General features: G+C 47.6%; 1 protein-coding gene across 1 annotated transcript in view; it reads left to right on the top strand.

Moving 5' to 3' along the window:
* Positions 1-26,983, top strand: part of lrmda (leucine rich melanocyte differentiation associated) — a 200,140-nt gene that overhangs the window by 134,640 nt on the left and 38,517 nt on the right. The window contains exons 4-5 of the mRNA XM_035605928.2: positions 1,223-1,362; positions 4,755-4,881. Of these exons, the coding sequence (XP_035461821.1) occupies positions 1,223-1,362; positions 4,755-4,881 (267 nt within the window). The remainder of the gene's footprint in view (positions 1-1,222; positions 1,363-4,754; positions 4,882-26,983) is intronic.

Here is a 26,983-nt window from a genome sequence, read left to right as displayed (position 1 = left end):
AGCAGAGCAACTTGGCTGTCACAGAGCTCCACGCACCACGAGTTTTTGAACCACAGAGACCTCTAGTGGAATCAGGTTTCAGAGTCAATATAGCAGATTTGAGTTTTTACTTTCAAGGAGAACAGATTGTGTTTGGTTTGAAATTGCATTCCCGGCAATAGCACATGAACTTAAATAAGTTGCTGTTTGATAATAAGGAGTCATTTAAAATGAAATGAAAAATCTGTCTCATCAACGCGTTGTGCTTTGCCTCTACTGCTTTACCGAAATGAATTGAATCGGTTGTTTGATTTGTAAACTAAACAACACTTGAACGGCGTCACATCATTAAATATAACAGCGCCATGTACTCTACTCGCCACCCGGCGTAAACACGTTAAAACCAGAGCTCTGCACTCCGAGACACGGGCACGCTGCGAGGCTGTTTATGATCAGTCAGAAATGTGTGAACTTCCACTCTGAGCTTCAGAACAGGTTTTGCAATGTGTCCTGTTTTCCTCTGGTTATGCAGATCCTACTGGATAATGATGCTCACTCTCTCTCTCTCTCTCTCTCTCCCTCTCTCTTACACACACACACACACACACACACACACCTCCAGAGTCAACATTAAAACTGGGGCTGCTTGAAGTGCGCGTCTGGGACTGTGTGCCGAGTTTGGTTGTGAAGTGGTCGGCACATGCTAATAGGCCAATTATGTACATCCTGTCGTGGCGCGGTGCCATTTTAAAGCTCGAGCGCATGCATTAGTGCAGTTGTATTTTGACACTTTTGGGGCTCAATTTTCCGAGTGCATGTATTAGTGATGAATGTGCCTGCTTAGGGGCTGTTTGTTTTTTTTCCACGTTTTTGCAAAAAAACTTTTTCCAGAGCGCCGGCTCTGGGAAGCACGGACTGTTTGAACCGCAGGGCATCCATCATTTTGTCACTGTTCTGCACCCGGCCACCTAGGAAATGAAAGAGATGGAGAGAAAGAGAGAGAGAGAGAGAGAGAGAGAGAGAGGCAGCCAAATTGTGTCACTGCTATATGCCAAAGCCTGCACCTTAAATTGCCCCTCTGTCTGCCCAGTCTCACAAAGCCAGTGACTGGCCCCTTTGAGCACCTCAGTAAATTTGACAGTGACGCGTTTTAGTGCGGACAGGCCCGGGAGGGGCGGTGCGCCGGGTAGTAAATGCTAATGTAATTAACAGCGCTGGGTCCTTGACATCCGCCCTTTGACACCTGACTGATATCGAGGCCCTGCTGGAACACTTGGCCGATGTGACCCCGTCACTGGAGTACCTAAGCCTGCTGGGAAATGAGGCCTGCCCCAACCAGCTGGTCAGCCTGGATAAGGACGAGGACGACTACCAGAGATACAGGTCAGTGGCCGCGTAGATGAACTGAACTGCGGTGATGTCACATCTAAATAAGGAACCGGTATCACTCCAAACCGGATGGATAATGTTATGGGTGTGTTAACATTTTCAGTCAGACAGTTTTGACACTATTCAAAGTGATAGCTTTTTTGTAAGTAATGGATTTGGAAATGTTCCTCTTTTATTTATTTTTTTTTACCTCCAGACCCCTTGTATTTCACGGGCAGACTGCAGATTCAACCACATCACTCTAAAAGCTTTGTCAACTGCCTCCTCTACACTCCAGTTTGTAAAATGGATTTCATGTGTGACTAGTCACCGCCACAAATGAGTGTTTACTACTCTGCCGTACCCGAGCACATGATGCATTAAACATCAAGCCAGGCCTTAAGCCATGCAATATGACCACCATTTGTCAGGGTCCTTTACGTGAAATGCGATAAAAGGCGAAAAGCATACACTCTTTTGTCTGTTTTAGCCCTAAGTGCTTGTTTCTGACTCTGTTGCCTATTAATCATTTACCGACCTTGCCTTTCTTGAATAATCTTTATTCTCTCCTGTTGCCCCCACCCCTCTCTCTCTCTCTCTCTGTCTCTCTCTCACTTTCCCTCCCTTTATCCCCCCCCCCCTTCTCGCTTGCTTATCTTACTGGTGAGGGGAGCTGTTCTGTTTTGACTGACAGTGTCTACAGTCCTGTAATGTAATATTCATAATGTGTCACATAGTAAAACATCAATTTTGAGCGCGATGCAGATTCCATGTCTGACAAGGTTAGGCTGTGTGCAGGTCGTGACAGCACTGGCCCTGGGCAATAAATACCCAGCCCGGTGCCCCGGGAGCTCCCGGCCTCTCAAGTGAAATACCCCGGTGCGTTGGCGTCGGCGCTCCAATTAATGCGATGACACAGAAACGTGGTGTTTGTTCACACAGTCGTGTGCAGTCTGCGGGGAGGTTAAATGTTTGTCCTGTCCTTAGCCAGCCATGCATACGCTCAGTGGACATTTGGGGTACTACAATAACACACGATTTCAAAGCTGTAATATCATATGTTCACAGCGGTCACTGATTATGCAGCATTGTGTGTATGCGGCCCTCTCTCCTCGGGAAACCAGATATGTGGTGCCCATAGTTATAACTCAACCTCTGTCTTTTCTGTCTGCCTCCGTGATGTGTAAAGATTAACGTATTTTTATGCGACAATTTAGCTTCTTATCTCGAGGGAAGTTATCGGTTTGTCCAATCGCCCCTTGTTGGCGGATGAAAGAGCCTGTGCCCGAGGTGCCTCTTCTGTCCGCTGCACTTTGTGTTCGCTCAACCTTTTTTTTCCTAAATGCCATAAACGCAGCTGCGTCATGATAACCCTCAGTCTGTATGAATATTCATTTTTAAAAGCTGTTATGCTGTATTTCATAGCTGCTAGTATAAGTCTTATAAATGATTACTTCGAACTTTGTTTGATGAGCCCCATCGTTTCGTAATATGTACTTTGAAACGAACTGGCACAGAATGCCTGAAGCTTCATACTACGAGTTGCCCCCTGTGACGTAATTCTAAGAAAATGATTGGCATTAATATGTTTTTTTTAGGAATTTCTTCTCAGTTAAGACTAGATCCTTGTAAAGACACAAGGTCAACCACTCCTCCCCACACTCATAAAAAGTTATGTCCCTTCCTTGCGCAGAGTTGCTATGACATTTCCTAAATCACTCCTGAGCTTGGACTAAGTTGGGAGCCTTCTGTTTGTGAATGCGGCCCCAGTAAATGTACTGTAAATTTGTACTATGTAAATTGTTTACATTGATATAATTTTAAATAACTCCAGCTACCCACGAATGTAACTTTTTTGTTTTACTAGTATAGCTCCCTGCAGAGCAGAATTGGTTTTTTGTTTTTTTAAATTTTGGGTAAAAAATGTCAATAAACTCTATACAGCTATATAAACTACTATTTGATATGTTTGTTACAACTCACATATATGATCAGCTATGTCTCATGTTTTTAGTACCAGATAATACAGTTATTCTTCTTTTTTAAAGTGGAGGGTTATTATTAAAGGGCCCATTAAGGAAAACTTTGCTTGGATTTCTTTTCACTTATTATTTTCTTTGAATTTTACAGAATTTCTAAAAGGTTTTAGTTCACAGCAAACGCTTCAAGGGCAGCAACACTAATATTGATGTCAACATGTTTGGCATTGCTAAAACCAAACAAAAAGAGTTGCATGAATCTTTCTCTTCCCCAGTCATCTCTACTACCCTCCTACCCTCCTCTCTTTTCCTCCCTGTGCGGTTGGGTTGAATTATTAATATCCCTACTGGCTGACAGAGCCTTGTCATCTGCCCTGACCCTGTGATGGTAGGTTACCTATGGAGAATAACCTCTCTGCGCGTCTCCCAAGGGCATCTTCACGTTTCATCATTGAAATGCCCTGAAACAAAGTCCTTTTACATGGAGGCGGGAACGGGAACGGGAACGGGAATGGGAACGGTGCCTCTTATATATTACCGGTGTGAGTGCCGGTGCTCTCATCGGAAAAGGGTTTGCGCTCAGTTGTGGCTACCATATCATAATACTCCTGTTATTGGTCAGTTAGGCCCGTGCGATAAATGTAATGTGTTGATAATCTGTTTCCTTTTTCTGCCGCTGAGCACTCTGCTTGTTTTATGTTTCTGTCCTGCGCGATTTTCCAGAGAGGGATTTTTCCTGTTCCATGTCAGTCTAAACACATCGCCTCCTTATAATCCTCAGGTGTTGAAAACTTGACATGGGCTTTGCCGTCTCCCCCTCATCGCCGCCGTCGCCATCATCAATTTGTCACGGCTCTTTGCGCACAGGTCTCGTCTGTGCCTATATCCCCTGTCCTTTCTCACCCTCCACTTAGGTGCTGCGTGCATGTGCCTTTTTGGCTTCCAGCTCAGCCCTGACAAACTGGTTCCTGTCTCCCCGCCTGCCCGTGAAAGGATCTGTTGTCATCTACGTGTTCCAGCCATTATCTTTTGACGTTTCTCTCCCTCCCAATGAAAGACAGTGTGTGTCTGAAAGCTTAGGCAGATATCTGTGATGCTGTCACAGTGACAGCTCTGGCAGACAGGTTGTATCTGCTTTCGTGCTATTTATACGTCGGACTTATTCTTATCGGCTTTGAAGATCATTACACGCAAGAAAATATCACCATTAAGTCTGCGTGAGCATTAAAATCTCCGTAAACACGGCTCCTTTTCAAGTTGTGTTGATTTACATATTAGAATTGGTGTCAGCCTGATTAGTTTGTCACAGTTTACACGTTTCCTTAGATTCTCGGTTTGTCTCATTGGCGAGAGAGCGGCCTGCACGGGGGCCTTTCAACGCAGCGGTATGGTAGAGTTAAAAAAGCTGAACTGTTGTGTTATTTGCAGGTACTTCGTTCTGCACAAGTTGCCCCAGCTGAAGTTCCTGGACACCAGGAAAGCCACCAACACAGAAGTGATGGAGGCGCAGGCGAGAGGAGCATTCATGAAAGTGGTCAAGCCCAAGTCAGAAGCTGTAAGTAACCTCTGGGTTGGTTTTTTTTGTGTTTTTTTTTAAAGTTGTAGCCCCTCTGAAGTCTTTGTGTGGATTTGTCACGTTCATCCCTTCCTTTCCCCCTCCTGTTCTTATCCTTTATCCTTCCTTTCTTCCTGTGCATGCTTGACTGCCAGTCTCCCTTTGCAGAGGTCCTACCACTGCGGCCCTTTGAAAAGAGTCTTTCTTTACTATCGCTTTAAGTGTGTGTGTGTGTGTGTGTGTGTGTGTGTGTGTGTGTGTGTGTGTGTGTGTGTGTGTGTGTGTGTGTGTGTGTGTGTGTGTGTTGTGTGTTGTGTTGTGTTGTGTGCGTGCCTGCGTGCCTGCGTGCGTGCGTGCGTGTAAATGTGTGTGACCATGGCCTGACCTGATTCCGTATGCATGAGCCCAGATCAAAGGCGACGGGCGGCTGTCCGGTCGCCGTTGCGTTGCCGAGTGTGACATGGCTGGCGATTGGACTGACAGCTCACGTACACGCCGCTCACAATCGCTTAATTATCCCGAGCCCGTGCACTTATTCCTCCCTCTCTTGTTTTGGGCCACGCGGACTAATTAGAGTTCGAGAGGTTCATAGATATACCCCCACCTCACCCCGTCTTACCCCCCGTATGCTCCCTAATACCCCTTTGACGATGCAATATAAATGAACAGCGTTAGCCTAAGTTTGATTTATTTATTTATTTATATAATGTCATTGTTAGGTCATGAAATATTTACTGTTTGGATTAGCCGAGCTCTGTCTTTCCGAGGCCTCTGGGGCTCTGACAGTGAGCCCGGGAGGTAAAAAAAAAAGAGGATGCGGAGTAGCACGAGCAGAGGCACCCAGCGACAAATCAGAAGCATGTGAGTCGACGTCGGGGGTTTGAAAGTGCACGAGGAAAACAAATATTTATTGTTTGAGACAATCAGCTTTTAGTGTCACTTCATGCTACGCTTTGTTCTGGATTTCTTCATGCGGATGGCACGTGAGGAAGCGAAACATTGAACTAATTTAACCCTCAGTCTGGCGTGTTTGGTAGACGGAGGAGAGTGGAATGAAAACACTGCTCATCCACTTTATATGAGAAAGCAGCCGAGGACCTCTACAGTGCTTTTTGGCAGGGTAAAGTCGCTTTATAGGATTTTATTTACATAGCCTGTCAGTGGAAAAGAAATGTTTGCCCGTGTCGCCGCAGCCTCAGATGAAAGGTAGAGATAATCACTGATTCCCAGCTGACACGATGTGTGTTTTTGGGTCTTTGAACCTGTTGTATACGACTGTTTATTATGCAAAGTAAAAAAAAAAAAAAGGGTTACGGCTTTGACGAAAATGTGTCTGCAGCGTTTTGTGCACTGTGAGCGTACTTCCGCCGCCCCGCCCGCGCTCCCTTATTAGCTGTGTTCCAGTGAGTCTGCACAATGGAGAGACTTTTTGCCCCAGAGGGATCCCGTGTCCGGGGCCCTGCGCTGTCGCCGCACCGCGGCGTTTCCACAACATTTGTTTTTTGGAGTTCGATGAGATGCGATGCGATGCGTCAACCATCACCGACGCGACGAGCCATGGGTACCTCCCGGCTCTAATTGTCCACATCATCCCTCGCGATTGTGGGCTGACCAATAGTGCGGGCCACCAATTAGTAGGAAACGTCCGCGACCGAACTGCGAAAGCGGGGAGCGACGATGGCATAATTAGATATTTGTGTTTGCTATTATGTCTGGTACAGCAGGGTGGTACAGTGTCTGCCATTTGCTTCATCACAAAGGACGGTAATTAGCTGTCTCGCTGTCGCTCGTGCTGCCGTTTGAGTCTCAATTAGCGGGAGGTGGAGACGCAGGACCTCCGACGCGATTTTAAAAGATTCCTTCATGAAAGGATCTGACTTAAGTTGTATCTTCTAGAGGCCTTTGCTCTGCATGCAGTTCTCTTTCCTCTAAGACCTCAGATGACAAATCTCCTTCCTGCTGTTAACGGGAGATAAATTGAAACCATATTAACAGCAGCAGGGTTACGGTGATACATGCCCGCCCATGACAGCATAAATCTGAGGAGAGAGCCCCTCGATCAGATCATTTCCATTGCGTGGCGCTCGCATTGGAACAGTTAATGGGCGCACCGCGGAAGAGACAGCGCTGAACTTTCGGGACCCCTCTTGAGTCATATCGGAGTGGATGCTGACCACAGTTTAAACTCCTTTTCAATCATGCCGTGATGGCGTGGCACCGAGCGACGCCACATGGTTCTGATAAAGCGGTTATGCTCCTTAGCACAATCTGAACACCATAACTTTTCATACATTCCCAATGTTTTCCATGTTGCCTAAATCACAACCAGACAGTCGCGTTGGCCAGTTGTTTTCAGGGAAAAGCGCGCACACACACTCACACACACACACACACACACACACACACACACAAGTCTCTGATGGGATCTGTGAGTGTAAAATAAAAAATAAAAAAATGTACAGTTTATCATCATGTGACAGAGTCAAACCTCCACTGCAAAGAGAAACATTCTGACAAAGAAGAAAACAAAGAATTTTGCTCGAACAAATAAGAAAAGAGCGAGGCATGTTCATTCTCTGAGGGTAATTTTGCCTCTTCTTTAATTGTGACCGTTTGTCTTTATGCACTGGCGGGTATGACCCTAAGTGGGTGACAATGAGCTGTCTTTGACTTGGCTGCGTGTTTTGCCTCAAACAGCGAGGGGGGTAATTTTCTCCCTTTTCGGTTTTTGATTTGTTGCCTCTCCGAGTGGAAAGGACAAGTGGTTGGACAGAAACGGCGGCTAAAAGACTAAGACGAGAGCGACGGAGAGGGAAAAGAAAAATTATAAATACCTGAAATAAACCAAAAATCTAGAAAACACAGAGGGCACGACTCAAGTGTTTTCCCCCACAAAACCACAACACTAAGCAGAGTCGGAGTGGAAAAGCCTTGAGCTGTATTTTGGGAAATTGGGCGTGTTGGAATGCTATAATGTGATAATTCTCTTTGAGGACTTAGAGGTCATGGAATGAAATGGCGTTAAACCACGTAGAGCCATTTGGACTGTGTAGGGCTGCTTTCGGAAAATACATGTGGTGAGTTTTGGCTCCGGATCCTCCACCCCCCTCCGCTGTGCCAACGGACCCAATATCATGCTGTTGATCCCTTGGGTTAAACTGGCCATGTCTATCAAAACACTGTGACAGCACATTCTGTTTTCGGATCCCAAAGCGCCGCTATGTGAAAAAAGGAAGCGCGTAGCAAATTTAACTGGTAGAATAACATTTGCTCCCTGCCACATGTTTAAGAGTGTTTCACAGTGAGGGAAGGAAGTTCCACGGCCGCCCTCGCCAAGCGCAGCCTGGGAGCTACGTCAGCGGGCATAAATGTTCCTCGGACGTCGCATCGATTTTGCCGGGATGAAGGATTTGACTTGATTTTACAGCATGAACACAAGTTATGTTTCTTTTCTCTTTCCCTCATATCCCTCTGCGTATAATGTAGAGCAGACTGCTCCGCAAGGTGGCTCGAGCCAACTCCGGGGTCCCATGAGTCTCCGCACACAGGGTAACGGTTCTTCAAGGGAATTGACAGTGACAGGGCCAGGAAAGTCCTCAAGTGGATCTTTTCAGTTCAGTTTTTTCTTCCCTAGACACTAACCTGTTTTACTCCCTTTTACAGCGGTTCATTTTGAGTTTACGCCGAAGGGAGCCGTCCAAATCTAAGATGGGCTGCATGGTTTTAGACCCGTGATTGTGCATTATGTGATGCATGATTGTGGCTTTTTTTTTTGCTCCTCTTTTTAATTTTTTTTTTGTGTGCAGTGCAACTCTGGAAAACAAGGAGGGATTCTGCTACAAGTTTGCTGTTTCGCTTCCCCTTTTTTTCAAAGTCTCAAATGTGCCCTGTAAAGTATGTTGCCACGTTCATCTCTGCGCCCGAGAGTTATGAGTTCCCCGAAGCTCTCAAACATAACAAACAGCATGCAATATAGCGCTTTGTGAATGCGCCTTCAGTGGTTTGGCTGAATCATTTTACCGAACAAATGTGTCCTCGGAGAAAACTCAAAGAATATGGTTCTCAACAGGGGAAGGAAATGCAACCCAACAGATTGCTGCGGAGGCAAGTTTATTACCAGTCTCCGCTCTCTGCTAGATTCTGCATTTGCACCAGCTATTATACATACATATATACGGATCTGTCACCTTTCTTTCATGACACATTCCTGAATATATATATATATATATATAATATACAGTAGGTTGCCTAAGGACAGCACTGCGGCCTGAGTGGGAGTTGTGGGCAAAATGAAACCACACTGAGTGCCTCTCTGCTTTATGTTCAGACAAATAAACTCTCTGACAGATTGTGATGTGCTTCCTTTCAAATGATGTCTCCCCCCCCCCCAACCCTTTACATCTTGTTATCTGTTAATTGCATCACTCGAGACACTGCTGTTCTCCGTCTTTTAATGCCAACATTTGCTATATGTTAAAAAAAACAGCTGTTTATAATTGTTGGAGCGCGTTTGCTGTGGTCTGCGTGATGGATCAAGTACCCCTTTGTGCTGCGTGTCAGATATTTCCCCGGGCAGAGCCACGTGCGCTTTCAGGTACGTGCATTTGTCTGTCGGTGTGTCGGTGAGCGGCGGGGGCCCCCACGTGCGTGTTTCTCTGTAAATGTCCGCTGACGTTCGAACCGGCGCAACAGGCCCGGTTCCGAGCCGCTGTTGCCGTTTGAACTGAGAGGTCACGCAGGGTTTATAAGCCGGGAAAACAACAGCAATTAGAGGGAGTGACTCACACTATCCACATAAATCACCCGGGCCGTGCATATCATAAACACACTGTAAAACTTTAAAGCGCAATTAATTGAAAGTAATAGTGCCAAGATTGATTTATGGCCTCTCTCAGAGCCTGGAGACACGGGGTGCGTGACCCGAGTGTCGCGTCACTCTCACGAGCCAAAGTGATTGATGTATTATTCTTTTTTTTTTTGGGCCAAACGCGGCGCATTGAAAACAGCCGTGTTTTTGTGAGGACTTTTATGAGACGCCGAAGAGGCCGCGTTGCGTTAACCGATTTTCCTCTCCTGCTGCTGGCATGCTGCACGGAGATGGAAGTGCCTCTGCGGCGAAGCATTTGTTGTCTCGCCGTCTCCTGTGCTTAGTGGTGGAGTTTGGGGCCTGTCAGAAAAAGCGGGCCAAGGCTGGCCGGCAGTAACGAGACGTCTCCCTCTCCCATTTTTGATATAAAGTGTTCATAAACTTTGACAAATCATGCGACCGTTTGCGCGTAGCTTTTCCTCCTTTTCATCTCAAATGTAAGCCTTTGTTAAGTTTTCATGAGCGTAATAATATTGAGTGCCTGGGATTGGCAGGCTACAAAGCCTTTGCTTTTTTTTACGCATAATGTTCCAACTAGATCCATTATATGCCTTCGGGAAGGGCCAAGTTTTTTTGTTTTTTTTTATAGTAATTTCGCTGGTTTCAAAGTTCCACTTAGACACATGAAAACTACAGGGAAATAACACACTTCCTCCTTCGAGGATCACTGAACGCATAATTCTTTGGACACATGTAAAGTCAATTCTGCTCACGCGGCGCCGTGAAACTGAGCCCTCTTTCGTTGCGCGCCAAAGCGTTTGCAAAAAAAAGAAAAACCTCACACGCAGTCCCCGCACACGCACTGCAGTGGCAGCATTATTGCCACCAAGGCATCCCTTCAATTCCAACTTCTTATCCAATGATGCTCTTAGCTATTACGCAGTGCAGCGTCCCAGCGCGTTGGCCTATCAGTCCAATCAGAGCTAATCCTCCCTGTGGGTCTCTCTCTGGTGACAGGAAGATGCTGCTGGCCCTAATGAGAGACGGCTGGCTCCGTGTTCTCTGCGCTCTGGAAAGAGGAAAAAAAGAAAGAAGAAGAAGAAGCCCGTCTCTCTGGCTCCCAACCTCCCCACCCCACCTGGTGTTTTGCCGCAGAACTGTGCCAAAACTTTTGAAACTCTCAAAGAGATCCGCCCTTTCTCTGGCCCTGTCTCTTTTGGTTGATGTCGACAGTGCACATTAATCACTACTTCAGCGCCCGCATTTTGTGCCTCACTCCCAAGTCGATTGTCACGTTGCGCCCACTCGGGCCCCGCCGCGCTTTAATGTCAACGTGCAGATTTTGATCGGATAATTCAAGCAAAGTTGTTGTTGTTGTTTGCGACATGCAGATGATGCTATTTAAAAGACGGGGAATGAACGTCAGCGCTCCACATCTGCGCTAGATGTGGTGGATACGGTCGGCGGCAAAAGTTGTTTGCCATCCACCAAAGGGGCCGCGGTGGAAGTTTTAGTCCACTTGAATGTCCCTCCCCTTAAACACCAACGGCCACGGTGGCACCGGACGTCTCCCTCCCACAGTGCGGGAGTCGATCACTTGAGCTTTTATTCCATTACACCAGTCGCGTCTGTTCCCCGGCACCGCGTTAAATGGGGAGGGAGTCGTCTTTCAGCGGCGGCGACTTTCAGAGCATTGAGCAGAGGACAGGGCCACGGAGCCCAAAGTCACGCCGCTGAAGTTTGTGCTTACACAGGCCTTCTTTGTGGTTTTTCAGAGCTTGTCAGACGTGTCAGGCGCGGGCTAGAAAAAGTATATTGTTTCCAGCCACTTGGATTCCTTCCCCCCCCCTGACATCTGCCACTCTGCCGCGATGATAAATTCTTGCCTCATTAAGCGTGGGTGTGGGATTACAGGCTGACAACACATTAATCACTGGGCTGGGTGGCAGCAGCCCCGCACCAGCTACAGGCATTGTTAACCAAACTTTTCTAATGTGTCACTCTCCTCCCTGACAGCCCATAATCAATCATCCTGATTGGCAGGGCTGATAGATTACACTATTTATACTTTGTGTAATGAAAGCCAGCGCTTCCACCTACTGTCATTGTGCGGACGATGATAGGCCACACCGTCTGGCTGAATGGGAACACGTACAAAAAAGAGACGGGGAGAAAAGAGAGGGGAGGCAGACCTTGGTGCGGCATTGTGAACTTTTTAAAACGGACACTGTTGAGCTCCACCGGGTGGGAGCTTCTCTCTATTGCCCCCCCCCCCCCCCCCCCCCTGCACGATATAGCTTGGAGGCAGTCTTCGCACCATCACTGAGCCATTGTCGTCTTTGTTGCTATCAGTGGCAGGCCGTGCTCTCGCAGGTAAAACTATGCCTTTGTCTGCGGCGGGATTCGGTTTCTCCGCGACCCCGTCGGTGAGGTGAGGTTTTTGTTGTCGGAGCCTCTTTCGCTGACAGAAAGTGAGTGATTTACACATGTGCAACAACAAAATGACAAGACACCATATATCGTCCCCTGTATGGCGTGTGCGTATGTGTACTTGTGCACTTGTCAGTGTGCAGAGGTCGGCGGGATAATGGATTTCACCGTTTCCTCACTAAAAGCTTCAGAACTATGTTCCATCGGTTACATCGGCCCCTCCAGCAGTCTTTCTTTCTTGTTTTTGCATGGGAACTTGTGGATGAAATGACACACTGCTGGTAGCCCTTCAAACATAATAAGGTTATATTTCTTTCTTTTTTTTGTTCATCTTCAGCAGTGTGCCTTTGTCTGGAATTAGAGATGTCCTCGACACACAGAGGAGGATATTGAATATGAGCTCTCCGTTGAGAGGCTGCCAAGCATTTGGAGAAAAGAGAGGTGGTGGTGGGGGGGGGGGGCAGGGGATGAAAAAGTCCATCGTGTTTTTCTGACAGGCCGGTAAATCTGAGAGTTTTCTGATGTGACAACGTGCTGTCAAGAAATTAGTTAACCAGACCACATTATGGCGAGCCAGGTAATTTGCCCTCAGAGCTGCAATCGCAAAATAACTAGCAGGAGGCCCCGCATCCCTGACCTGACATTGCTCTGTGTATAATGCAAAAAAAAAAACCAACTAGCGACACGCTCAATGGGATCTGTCAGCTGCAGGATTGAATTCTCTGTCTGCGGCGTCTCAGTGTGGAGCGCGCTGGTCAATTATTTCTGAGGCTGTCAGTGCGCAGGGAGACACTGTTATTTAGTATGTGTTAACTTGGCATCATTAAGACACTCGGCTGACAGAGAATAGCACACCTGAACGTTCCTTATTTTGATGCCCCCGACAGGGGTAACCTTCAAACGCGTTGACCTCTCCCTAGTTTGCGTTTTTGCGAAAATCCCACTCGGTCCATTAGGGAGCGGGAGCTGTCGAGACGGCGGGGAATCGAATGGCCGGGCGTCGTCTAATCTCGCACGGCAATGCGCAACAGGAGCTCCCATTTGTTTGGACAGATTTGCTCTGATCCCGCGGTGGCAGCTCAGTGTCTCAGCGCGCGCTCGCGGGGTCGACGTGGCTCGTCCGCACAGTTTCTTGAAGACGCATAGGGAAATGTCATGTTATCATCATAGATCCATGTTTGTTTGTTTTTTCCGCGCAAGCACTGTATTGAAACGGATGCAGCATTTTTTTCATGTTGTGTTTCTTTTTTGAGTGGCCCTTGAACAGAAACAGTGGCGATGTAATATCCTATTTTTTATGTTACGTGAAGAGGCAGATCCATTGCATGTACATGCTGTACGTTATGATTTGACACTGCCCTCTGATAGGAATAGATAGGAAATAGATACTTTAAAATAATAATATTATTGGCAGAACAGATACTTGCGCCAAAGTGTTGGAATCTTTCTCCAAAATCTGAATGATGATGACGACGATGATGCTGCGCTCCTTCAGCAGTCAGGTAAGGGCATTAGTTTAAAATTTGAACTCTGTGGGAAACCGATCTCTCACCCTCCAACACCTCCACCGCCAAGCAGCTCCGGTGATGAATGGGAAACCTGATCGAGTAAAGCCCGAGCATCACCTCTGTACAGCAGGATGACATGATTAGGAGGGTGACAGCTTCTGTAACAACATCTCTGCATTTATCTTTTTCTGCTCTCTCTCTCTCTCTCTCTCTCTACCTCGCTCGCTCGCTCGCTCTCTGTGTGTGTCTGTCTCTCTCCTCTCAACAAGTCAGACTACTCTATAATTAATGTCACCGAGGGCTATCCGCAGGTCAGGCAAGGGGGGGGGGGGGGGGGGGGGGGGGTTGAGACAGGTAGTCTTGACACCTCCGACTTATGCATGCGTGTGGGTAGGCGGCTGAGGAGGGGTGAGAGGGCCCGATGATGAGGGCTGGCGCATGTTTAGGCTGGAGGCTAAGACGGGAGGAATACTGTAGGGTGAAGGAAGCCAGGCCTCGCTGTGCGACCTTTTCCGCCTGCGAGACAAAGAGGACGGTTCCTCATTGGATTATCCAGTCAAATCTGCCGCATTAAGGGGCTTAACCTGTCAGGAACCTCGCATCTGAGTGCAACGGGGCAGCAACGTACAGTTTCAATCGTGTCACAACCACGCGCATTTAGCCTAAAGGACGTCACCTAATGCTATGAGGGAAAATGCTCCGGGATGTTTCCATATTGACTATTCGTTTGCGCTACAGAGCGTTGGACTTGCGCAAAGGCAAATAAAGTAAAGCATTTATTGTGTCTGGGGGGGAGAAGTGCAGTAGGTCAAAGGTTTGTGTAACGGACTCGATCGTGTGAATTCAGTCTCACTCTTCGGTCTTGGGGAAAGGTTAGCCGCTTGAAGTGCACCCTTGCACAATACACCTCTCATGGGCGCCTTTCCAAAGTCCGCACACACTCAGTCCCACTCGTCATTTCACAAACACAACACTTCCCTTTTTTTCCCAACGGTCGCACAACTCAAATGCTTCTCATCCCTGTGTCTTTTTTTTTCTCTTGGAGAGGCGTTTTTTTCTCTCTTGAAAAGCGGTGGTGGTGGTGGGGGGGGGTGAGAGAAGCAGGGTGATTAGCAGGGCGATGGGAGAATTGGACGGCAGTAAAAGAGGAGAATAAGTTGAGGCAGAGGAGGTGAGGGAGACATTGTTGTTCAGCGGTGGGACCATGTGAAAGAGTGAGGGCTGCCCAGGGTGCACCAGAGGTCACTGCAGGGTCAGAGGGGGGTCAAGTGACACTCAAACGGCATTCTTCTGACATGCACGTCGGGGAGAGCTGTGAAAGAGCGGCGGTGGACGACGGGGTACAAATGGTCAGGGAAGTGGGCGACGACCCTCAATGTGTCGCAGTATCACCAGTCCGTGAAGAATTTATCCTCTTCGCCAGGTCTTTGTCTTTGTGATGAAAGCTTCCATCCTCTGATGAAAGTACAATATTTGAATCCTCTGCTCTCTGAAACAAAGAACATTAAGCTCATCTTCTTCTCTTTTTTAGGAATAATTATTTGCATCTTTCCATCGGTATCAAAGGTGTTATAGCCTCTGGGAGTTTCATTCGTTTTCTATTTGCAGCTGGCAAGCAGACAAGAGCCATAATGTATCTTCACAGAATGGGTCTGACTTCTGTGTACCCTGCCATATTTAAGGACTTGAATCAGAGCCAAGTGAGCTGTAAAGGTCTGTAATAAGATATCCTGTGCGATGCACTGCAAGTCATGATTAGTAACACATATCTTATTTCAAGGATAACTCCTCCGGGCAGCGTGGAACAAAGCGTTGTCGTTTCATCAAGTCTGATTAAGTGAATACAGGAAGTACTGCAGTGTGTAGGAACAGAGCTCTTCTGGCATGCAGGGGCTCTATGTTTTCTCTTTATTCATAAGTTTGTCTGTCTTTCCCGTTCTCTTTTACCTCGCGGTGATAAACGGCTCCCCGAGGTACCGAGAGATGTCCACAGTCGAACCAACGGTGTTGACCTCGCAACTGTAGCGCCGGCCCATTTTGCATCATTCTGTGAGATCTATGTTTTATCTCCAGACCCAAAAACTGTGACCCATAACCCAGACATTTAATATGATACGGTAATAGGAATCCCCCCGGGATCACCCGATACGCCGGTACCGTGCAGCAGGCAGACGGATGGGGCACAGCGGGCATCGCTTCCCACCTTTTTGGCCTGCCAACTGGCAGCGTCCGTCACCAGACGTGTTCGGGGGGGTAATCCGAGAGGTGGGGCTGAGCCGCGGCGGCCCCCCCCGATTTTCATCGCACCTGCGCCAAGAGCACGGCCAGGAGCAGCCCGTCCGTCCTGTCTTCCTCCCTGCCTGCAAGGGAGTAGTTGAGACGGCAGTGGATCAGATGGGCTCACATCCTGTCAGACTCATCCGATTTCAGGACGACTGAGGGCTTTTGTCAGCTGAATTCCAGACCTCTTCTCCAGTCCTCTGCAGAAGGGCTTTGTGAGATGATGTGTTCCAGGACAATGGTTTTATTTATAACGCGATGACTCTCACTAATGCTAATTGCGTATGGTACATAATTCATGAGGCATTAAGGTAATCAAAATATGAAGTCCTAGTCCATAAAATCCAAACCAAACCAGCAGGACAGAAAGACGGAGACAGTCAAGTCTGACGCTCCTTTCATGCGAGCGGCCCTGTCTTCAGCTCTTCCTCTCATCTCCTCCAGCCTCTCCCTTAGTGCCCTCTTGTCACAGACGTCGTTCTTTCCTGACACCTGTCTGCCCTTCCCTCTGGTCTCACTGTCCCATCTCCTTCTCTGTGGGGTGGAACTGTTTGTTTTCGGAGGTTTGTTTACGGGGGGAAGAAAAGCCCCGCTGCTCCCGGCCGCCTCTAGTCTTTCAGCTCATCACACAGAACATGACAGCCCTCCTTCTCTTTGGTGCCGAGATGAGCCGCTTTCTCCCGTCCCCGTGGGGAGTCAACATTTTTCTGCTTCGCTTACTCCTTCTTGAACTTCACTTCAAGACAGCGGATCGATACGGTGTGTGCGCGAGCGAAACGCTACCTGCTTTGGGCCGTGTACACAAACGCTGTAATTTTGCAGTGATGTGGTTTGAGGTTATACGCCCGGCTCAGTCCTGGAGCAATGGGTGTTTCATTGAATGCAGTTAATTCTAAGTAATCTTTTTTTTTCCACACATAAACTGTCTTTGAATGAAAATTCAGTATTAACTAAAGAGGGCAATTTTTTTTTTAATCATCATCTTGGTGCCAGATGCCAAAAATGTATGAAGCTCAGTAAATGCAAAGCTGTGGTACAAACTCCACAACCGTCTGATTCTTGTCTATTCTGTTTGCCATCATACTTTCATCAACACCATGTAACGCTGATGTAATCCGCTCTATTTGGACGTGCAGCTTGTAATTATTGCAATGAAATTAGGCCTTAATTCTGGTAAACATGAGCGGGGAAGAGACTGTGATCGGCCTGTAATTGGGAGCGATGTGTAATCGGACGCTTGACAACTCGTAGCTTGTAATTATGCTGGTTTCGCTGACACGCGGTGTAATTATGTTGCTTACTTTAGCAACGGTCCGTTAAACTCTCGGCTTTTCCCAATTTATGATATCTGAGAAATAAACTGGGATCCAGTGCCATGGAAATGCCGTTAAAGTGTGTGTTTTTGCACGTGTATGTCTGTCCCAACCGAAGGCCTTAGACCATGTCTGGTTTGTAGACCGGGGGAAACTGATGTTCATGGAAAATTGCTAATACCAATAATCACACTGGGTGGTCTACCACTGGCCTTCTAAGGCCTCCGGGACTCCACCCAGTGGGTGGATTCCTGCGATCAAGGTTTTTTTTGCAGCCATTTTCAGAAACTTCAGGCTTCCCAGCATTTCACTTTCTCTTTGGAGTTCATCAGCACATCAGATAACCCACAAGCCATAACACTGGATACTTAAGAGTTCACCTATGGCTGGTGCGTGGATGTGTTGTTGTATGTGTTGCGTCTTCTTTTTTGTCTCCTGCAGCAAGGCTGAATCAGCTGTTCACTCAACCACCTCACACGGCGTGCACACAAACACACACACACACACACACACACACACTACTCAGACATGTACAAAAGCCCAATTGCACAGTAGCAAACACACACTTTTGCACACAAAACCACTCACACACACACACACACACACACACACACACACACACAAGCACACGTAAAGAGGGGGCTGTGCCTCCGGGGGCCACGTCAGTTACCTGCTGACACACGGGCTAGTGATTGATGAGACGCCGGAGGGCGCTGGAGTAGACTTTGTCAGCTGCTCATAATTTATACATCTGATCTCCATCAGAAGAAAAGACAGAGTGCCGCGTTGTGTGCACGGAGATGAAAATGCTGGGCTTGTTTAGGCGGCGGTGACAGGGTAGCTGCTAGCTGTTGGCCGCGGCGCAGAGTGAAAACCCAGATTGCTATCTGTTCGCCTTCTCACCGGGGCCCTCCGTGGCCCGGGCCCTTCACTCTCTGCCTGTGAAGAATCCTCCGTCTGTCACTCATCCTCACTCACTTTCATTGCCTCGCTCACTCGCTCTCTCTCTCTCTCTCTCTCTCTCTCTCTCTCTCTCCCCCTCTCTCTCTCTCATGTTTCCCTCTCTCTTTGTGTCTCCTCTGTCTCGCTCTCTTGTGTCTCTATTTCTCCTCTGTGACCCATCCTCACTCACTTTCATTGCCTCGCTCACTCGCTCTCTCTCTCTCTCTCTCTCTCTCTCTCTCTCTCTCTCTCTCTCTCTCTCCTCCTCTCTCTCTCTATCTTCCGCTCCTCTGTCTATCTCCTGTGACATTCTCAGGCCAGACAGGCCCGAGCCTCTGCTGAAAGCTACCGGCTCTCCATCCGTCCACTCGCGGGGCAGAAGGTCAGGACAGAGGCGAGGCTTGAGTTACAGAATAATCAGCGCTGTCAGCGCCGTGTTGAAATCAATGTTCAGATGTTGTGGGAGGCCGGGCCTGAGGATTCATTTTAAGCCAGATTAATTTTGGAACCAACATACTGAACCTAATACTCAAATACATATTAGTCCTGGTTCATTTTTCGTTTTTTTTTTTTTTTTTTTAAATCCATATATATATATATATTAATTTGGGCACAGGTATATTGGATTGTGGTCCATTTCTTTGTCAGTACAACAGTTGTCAGTCTTTTCTGACAAAATACTGAACAAACTTGCTGATTTTTAATTTGTTGTTGTAGCTTTTTTATTTCACCCTTGTTCAAGCAGGGAAACAAAGAAATGAATCACGTGGAGCTTAAATGAATCCGACTTCTGTTGCCCTGTACACTCAGTGTTTGATATCGCCTGCTTGAGAGCGGGAAAGAAAGTTGATCAACCCACGGAACTTCACCTCACTCTCCTCCGATTGTCTTTTTTAAGCGCGCTTTGTTCCTCGCAAATTGTGTTCAGATGTTTTTTAAGAGTGTCAGTTGACTACTGCACCAGCAAAAACAACTTTGATTCCATAACCCCGTCCCACTATTGATCTTGCCTTGTAGATAAAAAGAGTGCTCTCTCTGAAATCATGCATTTTTCATTGTGGTATCAGTGGCAGCTTTTTTGCATTCGGCATCCCACTTAGCTTTAAGCTATACTCACAAATGCTGTCTGTTTTGCTCTATTGATTCACAGGGTTTGCGTCTTGTATATTTGAGATATGAGTCCCTTGGTATCATTTTCCTCCGTCTTTGATCAGCCTGATTGCTGTAAACAGCCAGAAAGAATCAAGCAAATTATTCTAATTAATGTGTTTTTGGTGGATAGTAAGTATTGTGCTCTGCGTTGAATATTCAATTTGAAATGTTTCCTTTTTTTCTTTAGATAACTACGAAAGTGTGTGTGGTAATTCAAATCCCCACGACTGCTCCGGCAACTGCAGCTGCTTCGTCCGTTCGCTTCTTTGTACATGAATGCATCTGGATCTTTTTCTTCCAAGATGTTTTCCACACTGTTGTTTTAAAATGTCCGTAGCGCATCCTTACCAGACACACAGCTAGACAGAGAATAGATGGCCAATGTTACCATTTCTCGCCGAATAGTCGTTGACACTGCGGTGCTGATGCTTGTCAGGTGTTAAACAACACTTTGGGCCAAGGACGGACAAATGAGAGAGTCCTTCTGTCTAATAGAATCTAAAAAAGATGAAAAGTATAGTGCAGGAGGCAGGAAGGACTAGTCAAAGAGGTGACCATCAGCATCCCAGCAGCGTGGCTTGGCAGCCTCCAGCCTGCCATGGTGTAATTGGAGAGAAAACATATATGGGAGCAAATAACCCCCTGTCAAGGCCATTAAAAGGAGATGTCACGACGACTGAGAGCCTTGCCCGCCGAGCACGGCAAAGTGGAGGGGAAGAATAAGGCCCATCAAATGGGAAAAAACCTGCTCGGAGCAGCCGCACATCCAAATATTCGAGATAATTGTTGACCCCGTGGCAGTACAGAGCATCCGTGTTTGTTTGTGCCTCAAGAGAAAGAAATGAGCCAGATATATCTCCTTTTTTTATTTTTATTTTACTGTCCCTGTTGTTAGCCACTGGCTGTCATCCTCTGATCGGTGGGACACGTCTGCGTTGATGAGTGTAATTTGAAAAACGGCAAAGGGTGACATTAACAGTAGAAGTGCTCGGCCCACATTACTGTGGAGCGACATCAAGGTGTGTGAGGAGGATGTGAGTCACTGTCAAAACCTCTCAGGAGTGAAATATAGGAGGGGAAAAAGACGAAATTTCATAACTTAAAGAGTTGGATGGTTTTACTCTGGAAAGTGGCCCTCTGAATACATGTTGGACAGACTACACTGACCAACAACACTTTGTTCTATGTAATGTGCATTTATTTTGAACCGTGTAACAGGTTCAAACGTACCAAACAAAGTAGCGCCTTCACTGGATTTTTTTTCACGTGGATGGGGACGGCGCAGAGAGAGGCCCCTGTGCTGCCATTCAACCTTTCCTCAGCCACGCCTCGGTCTGGCAACTAAATGTGTCTCTTCGAAAACAAATTAGAGTTTGGCATGGCTTAGGCAAAAAATTCCAGCTCCGTCGTGCTGACAGAATTCGCTTGTTTCTCCCGAAAGCTCCTCTGCGTTGGGAACCTGCCTGACCCCCGCCATTCAACTGAGCGTGTCAAAATGTTAATGAGGATTTCCCCCCCCACCCAAAGCGCTCAGAGGTTAAATAAAGTCTTCATAAGCTGTCGGTCGAAATTCAATAATTTATTTACTTGGCGTGTTTCCACTCTCCCTGCCACTCCGCCTCAATTCTTGTCTCTATCCGGGGACAGGGCTTGTCTTGTTGTGTTTTGTTTCATTCTTTTTGTGCGCAGGCAGCTGTGCAGGCAGCCTTTGTCTGCGTGTGAGATTGCTGCTTTAGCTCAGTGGCCCCCTCTCATTAATCATCCGGTCAGACTATTTATAATGTGGCAGCCAAGCCGCCACCTCAGTTGCCACTGGCTTTTGTCACCGTGGCACTCTGTTTAGTGGCAGGAGGAAGCCTAATTATTAACTGTTAAGATGACAGCCAGCGCTGTTCCGTCAACACGGCCGGCTGACAGTCCGACTGAATTGATAGCCCACTGAGCAGCCGGGGGCCGGCAACGGACCGCACGGCTCACTCTGCATGTATTGATCTCAAGAGTGTGTTTGTTACACTTTGAGTTCAAGTTGGTGAAAAGTCCTTCCTTATCTCATTTTTACCCATTGTATAAAAATTGCCAAATGAAAAACATTGTCTTCAATATGCACAAATCCCCAGTCAGGGGTTGGCAGTCACGTACACCAGGTAGTTGCTTATTGGATTGGATTTGGATGGAAAATTGCAGGCATCATTTTGTATCAGATCAATAAAATGAAATAAAAATTGAATTATTTCAACATTTCATCGACAGGGCTTCCCCCCCCCCTCCGCCCTAATTTTGAATGAAGTGGTTCTGGCGGCGGCTGCCAGTCACTAAATATGTTTTCTTATTATTAATCAGTTATGTTCACGCCGGATGCGGATATCAAAGTAGCATGAACAATTAAATCGCTCCCTGCTTTGCTACGCAATTCCATATCTTGCAAATCCAGGGAAGATTGAGATGGTGCAGGAAGTGTCAGAAGGAAATAATAATATGTACCTTTTTGTGGAGGTAAAAAAAAAAAAAAAAAGAATTAGTGAAAGCCTCCTGGAGAATGACAGTCTTTGTTATTCGTCTTCTGACTCCTTAGCAGACAGCTATCGGGAAGAAAGAGAAGTCACCGTGCACCACCGAGAGAAGGAAACATGTGAGTCAGACTTTCCCCTCCTCCCTCTTTTTCCCGAAGCTTGAGATCCCCCTTCCAAAAAAGAAAAAAAAAAAATATGAAAAAGGATCAAGTTGCTGTCACTGTCACCGAACAAACATAAACTTTTCTGGCACCTAATAAATAGGCAGTGTGGCATTGTTCTCAAAGCCAGACAGGTGTGTCTGCCTCGGCGATGATGGATTCCATTATTCTGTATGGAAAGCCTGTTGGCTCTCTTGTCACATGTTGTCACACATCTCTCTCCGGAGAGGGAAAGGTTTGAAAGATGGCCAAAAGTAATTACACCGACGCTTCCCTGATGTCGCTGCCACGTGTTCTCTCCCGCTCATCGCCGCGAAAGGTGGAGGGGGGGGAAAAAAAAGAAAAAAATCTGTTACCCTCAGCTATATTTCACGGGGGAGACGCGGAGCGCAGACGCGCCGGGTGCTCCGCCGCTCCTCTTGTCGCGTTGATTGCTAGCTCATTAACCCGTCAGCTTTATTTTTCCGAGCTTTGAGCGCCGCCGTTGGGAAGGGGCCCTGGGCCGTTTCTTACTCATCGCTGAGGCGGAGCGGCGGGCCCGGGGCCGGGGTGTGTGGTGATGACACTATTTGCACCTGAATGGCAGGCACATCAACATCTCCTTGTAAACATATCGAAAGAGAGACAGTGGTACCTTTGTTCTCCTCACGGCCCACTTGGGTCGCTGACAGCCCGCTGATTGATATTATCATCCTTAATGTCAGTAAATAGCGCGGTGCCAGATAGAGAATCAGTTTCCTCTCGGTGCTGAAGAGCTCGTTTATCTTTTCTGCAGCTCGCCCTGTTATGTGCCGAAATTGGAGCCGGAAGTAGTCTTCCATTTCAGTCAGACAAGGATGTGGGTTTCTTCTTCTTTCTTTTTTTTCTTCTTTTCTCACCATCTCCTAATCTCCCCCCTCTGTCTCTCTCTCTCTCTCTCTCTCTCTCTCCTTGTCTCCGTCTCCCCGGTTATTCTGATTCTGAGTGAGTGAGACTTAACCAGGAGGAAAGATAGAGCTTAAGTCAGTTGTAATATGTTGGGACAACTCTTGATTAGATTCTGTCAGAGTGAGGTCTCTCGGTGTCTCTCCCGCTCACGTCTCCCCCAACCCGGAACGCTGGCTTAACAACGAGCAGATATCAGGCCACTCAAGAAACCCTCCCATGGATTTGTTACCAAAAACGAGGCCCCCTGTTAGAGCGATGCTTCTCCAAAGGCTGAGCGACAAACGCGCTCTAATTGCGCCTCGTGCGCAGTGTGCTGTCGCGCTTCCGGGGGAGTCTGTGCGTATTTAATGAACTTTTTGCAAAAGGGAACCACAGGTTATGCAACCCACAGACAGTAAGCCTCCCCGTATCCGTGCCGTGGCCACCAAAGGTCTCGGAGACATCACATTGAAAAGGTTAAACACTGACAGCGGACAGGCCGAACATGGTGGGTACACAACCTCCGCTGAGCAGAAACAAATGATGGCATTTAAACAAAAAGGAAAGAAAATGTAAGAGAAGTCTGTGTTGTTTTTTTTGTTGTTTTTTGCCATTTAGATTTTAAGACAAGAATGAAAAGAGAACGGGTAAAAACAAGCCGCGCTTGACGAGGCTGGTGCGTCTTGGTCGCATCGCTCTGAAAAAATAAAACACACACAACCGAGTGCTTTGCTGTAAGTGTGCAATTCAAAGCAGCCGTCTTCATGTTTTTCCTTTCACCCCTCCCCTCTCCAATTTCTGGTACCCCCCCCCCCCCTTTGCTATTATGTTGACAGACAGCGCTGATATCCTCCGAGCTGCTGATAGATACGTCATATCTCGGGGAGAAACGGGTTTGTCCTCAGCGGGCGAATACGCGGCTGCCTCATCCTCAAAAGTAGACAGACACACATGACACCTCTCGGCGCTCTCTCCCCGATAGCACTTTGGCATGGCGGCAGAATCAAAGGGGGGCATCTTTCACATGCAATTAGAGCAGAAAATAGAGAGGGTGAAGTGCGGCGTGCAAAGAAAAACCTGGGGATCAGACGGCTGCAATGAGAGGTGATTAGCAGTGGAGGCCCCAGCCAATGAGCTGCGGGGAGCCGGGGGAAACAAAGTCATCCTGTTAGGGTTCTTCATTGAAGACACTGTTAGACGTTATCAAAGCTGATGATGACAGACAGGTATGTTGCTGTAGATCGATTAAAAGGAATAACCGACAGTGTTTTTGACGTTTTTAGCTGTGTGCCAATAATAATAATCAGGATACATGAAAATCCTGGTTTTGAATGCGGAGGGCATTCATACTGAATGAGAGATGAAATAGCAGTCTGTAAACTAAATCAACTCGTGTCTTGCGTGTGCCGTCGTCTCATAATGTAATGCCGAACAACGTAGATGAGCATCTCGCAGGTGGAGAAATGAATTAATGATGGTAAATAAAAATTTGAAATCTTTGCCATCTATCCATCTACCAAGTTTCCATTTAACATTGGGGAATTATTAGCTTTGTCCCAGTTGAAATGTACGCACTAACCGTGAGCTGATTTTGAATATTTAGTGAGTTCACACCAGAAAAGTGGCAAAATTGAATAGACATTATGTGGGTTTGCCTACAATTTGTCTGTATTCATGCATCATGTCCTCAAGTTTGGTAACTTTCTGGTGTCATCCCCATCCACTTACCGGCTGAGCGCCGTCTCTCCATCCCCTGCTTGTCCATCCTCAGAAGCAGCCAGCCGTCCTGCTGGGTCCTGAGTGAGTAAGTGATGGACGTTTGTTTCACTTCTCTCTGGCCAAAGCCAAGAAAGGGACACTCGTTCCTCCGTCTTGCCATTGCCAGCTTTGACCGGTTGTCAGGGCTGGGGCTGGTCCAGACCCTGCTAATGGTGCTGTCCGTCTCAGTCAAGTCCTTGAACCCTCGAGTCCCTCAAGAGACGCACCTGGTGAATGAGCACGAGGGGGAACCGGAGACGGGATCATAGTCTGTGTCTTAGGAGGCTGTAATTGAGGATGCGGTCGTGCTCTCTCACCAGGCTGAATGTCGGTATTAATCATTTTGTGGGCTGTTGGGTAAAGGATGTTAGTGTACGATAATTCCTTGTGGGCCTAATACTTGTCCGATTGATATTGATTATCATACCAAAGGCAAAAACAACTAAAACTGTCATTGAAGAGAATCCCAGGGGTGTCCACAAACAAACGCATTCAAAATTCAATGATGTACTGACACAAAAGCGCGTTCAATCAAAGCACCAAATAACGTCCCTGTCGGGCACCTTTTAAGCGGTTATTCGGTTACCGTAACAACAAGTTGAAGATCTGGCCTATTCCGATTGTCAGCAGACACGACAGGCGCGCCGTCTGGGAACGAGACGTTTTGGCAAAAAGGGGGCTGCGGGGGAGCGCTGGCGGCGGCTTGAGAGTTTTTAAGGCCGGCCCTGTAGCTATTACGGGATGTCAGAAAATGTGCTAAATTGAAAATGATTAGGACTCGCGTAAAAGCCGATCAAGTCGGGGGCTTGGGGAGAAAGCGCAATTGTCCCACATAATCCCGCCTGCCGCTGTTCTTTCATCTGGATGAAGAGATCAAAAAAGAAGGGATTTGTAAAGGCCAGACCTCCCTGCGCCGCAGCCACCGAGCTCGGCTCCTCTCTCCCGGTGTTCACTCTTCTTTGCAGACGCACTTCCTCTCCCTCACACACTCCTTCTTCCTGGTGTTTCTCGTTGGCCACAAGGTATGCAGGGGTCGGCATTCAGTCTCTTGTTGTTGTTTTTTGTGCTTAACGCGCCTGTTTCGGAGCAATTCTATTTCCTTTGCATTGCAGCCCAGCGATCGGGATGAGGGCGTTACAGCATGTTTCCAGATTTGCCACCTTCATTATCAGCCAGACACACTTAACTCTGGGTTGTACCTCCATCTGTCAGAAAAGAAGGGGAAAAAAAAACAGTTTGGTAGAAGTCGGTCTGAAATGAAGGCTAGAGGGGCCTAGAGAGAGTCAAAGTGAGAGACACAGAAACATTCACACACACACACACACACACACACACACACACACACACACACACACACACACACACACACACAGAGGAATCAGCTGTGAGCTGAATGGAGTTGAGTTGGGGGGGGTACATTGCCCTCATGGCCTCTCTTTGAAGTGAGGCACAGGCCGTATGTACAGGCCCCAGAGAGGGGCATGTCTACACCCCCCCCCCATGGGCTGGCTGAAGGCAGCGGTCCGAGCAGAGCACGCACAACACAGAGAGAGGAATGGAGCTTCCTCGCTGTGCTGCTTTCTCTTCACACACTCTCCACATCCACACCAGGGCGGGTTTGCTGGGAGAAAGCCTCGCTTCGGGGCAATGCAACTCGCCGTACACTCATTTAATATCTGCAGTGTTTCGAGGATGTGAGATACAATTTGAGAGAGAAAGTCCTGTGTGATTTCAGAAATTTGTTCTTCAACAACCCAGCGCGTTGACGTGGTTGTTTTCAAAAAGATTTTTCTAGCAACCTGTGAACGGTGCCATCAGTCACTCGGAAAGTGATCGCGTTTGAGCTGCGCTCGGAGAGAGACCCGTAATGGCCGCCGCTATTTATCTTAAGATTGGTGTAAAATAAATCCGCTCGAACAGCAGCGTGAGTGATGGCTGTTTGGCTCTAGTCTCAACAGTTGTGTTTAAGTCAGTGGATGAAGAGGGGACCACGTCCATTTCTGTCGAGTGCGACGCCATTAACCTCTGGCCCGATTAGCGGGGCGGAGGAAAAAACTCGGAGCAGATGATTTCCGTCACCGCAATGTCGGACTGTTGTTCTCAGCTGTCGGGGCTGAACTCCTGGAACACTCCCTGTGAGCGCGCACGTGCACCGCGATGGACCGTTCCCAGGCCCACGTGCGCCTGGCACTCGGCGTCGTGTGGTTTGGGTGGGACACGGCGAGACAGTGTGAGGTCTTGTCTGCTCCGGTCTGGACCACTCGCGCTCCGCCCGGGCCCCCGGGGGAATGTTTGGCGCGAGATAACGCTGTGTTTGAAGAGGGGATCCAGATGC

Source organism: Scophthalmus maximus, chromosome 10 (assembly GCF_022379125.1).
Source record: "Scophthalmus maximus strain ysfricsl-2021 chromosome 10, ASM2237912v1, whole genome shotgun sequence".
NCBI classification, from domain to species: Eukaryota; Metazoa; Chordata; class Actinopteri; order Pleuronectiformes; family Scophthalmidae; genus Scophthalmus; species Scophthalmus maximus.
Note: the sequence above shows the minus strand (reverse complement) of the source record. Positions and strands in the feature narration are given on the sequence as shown.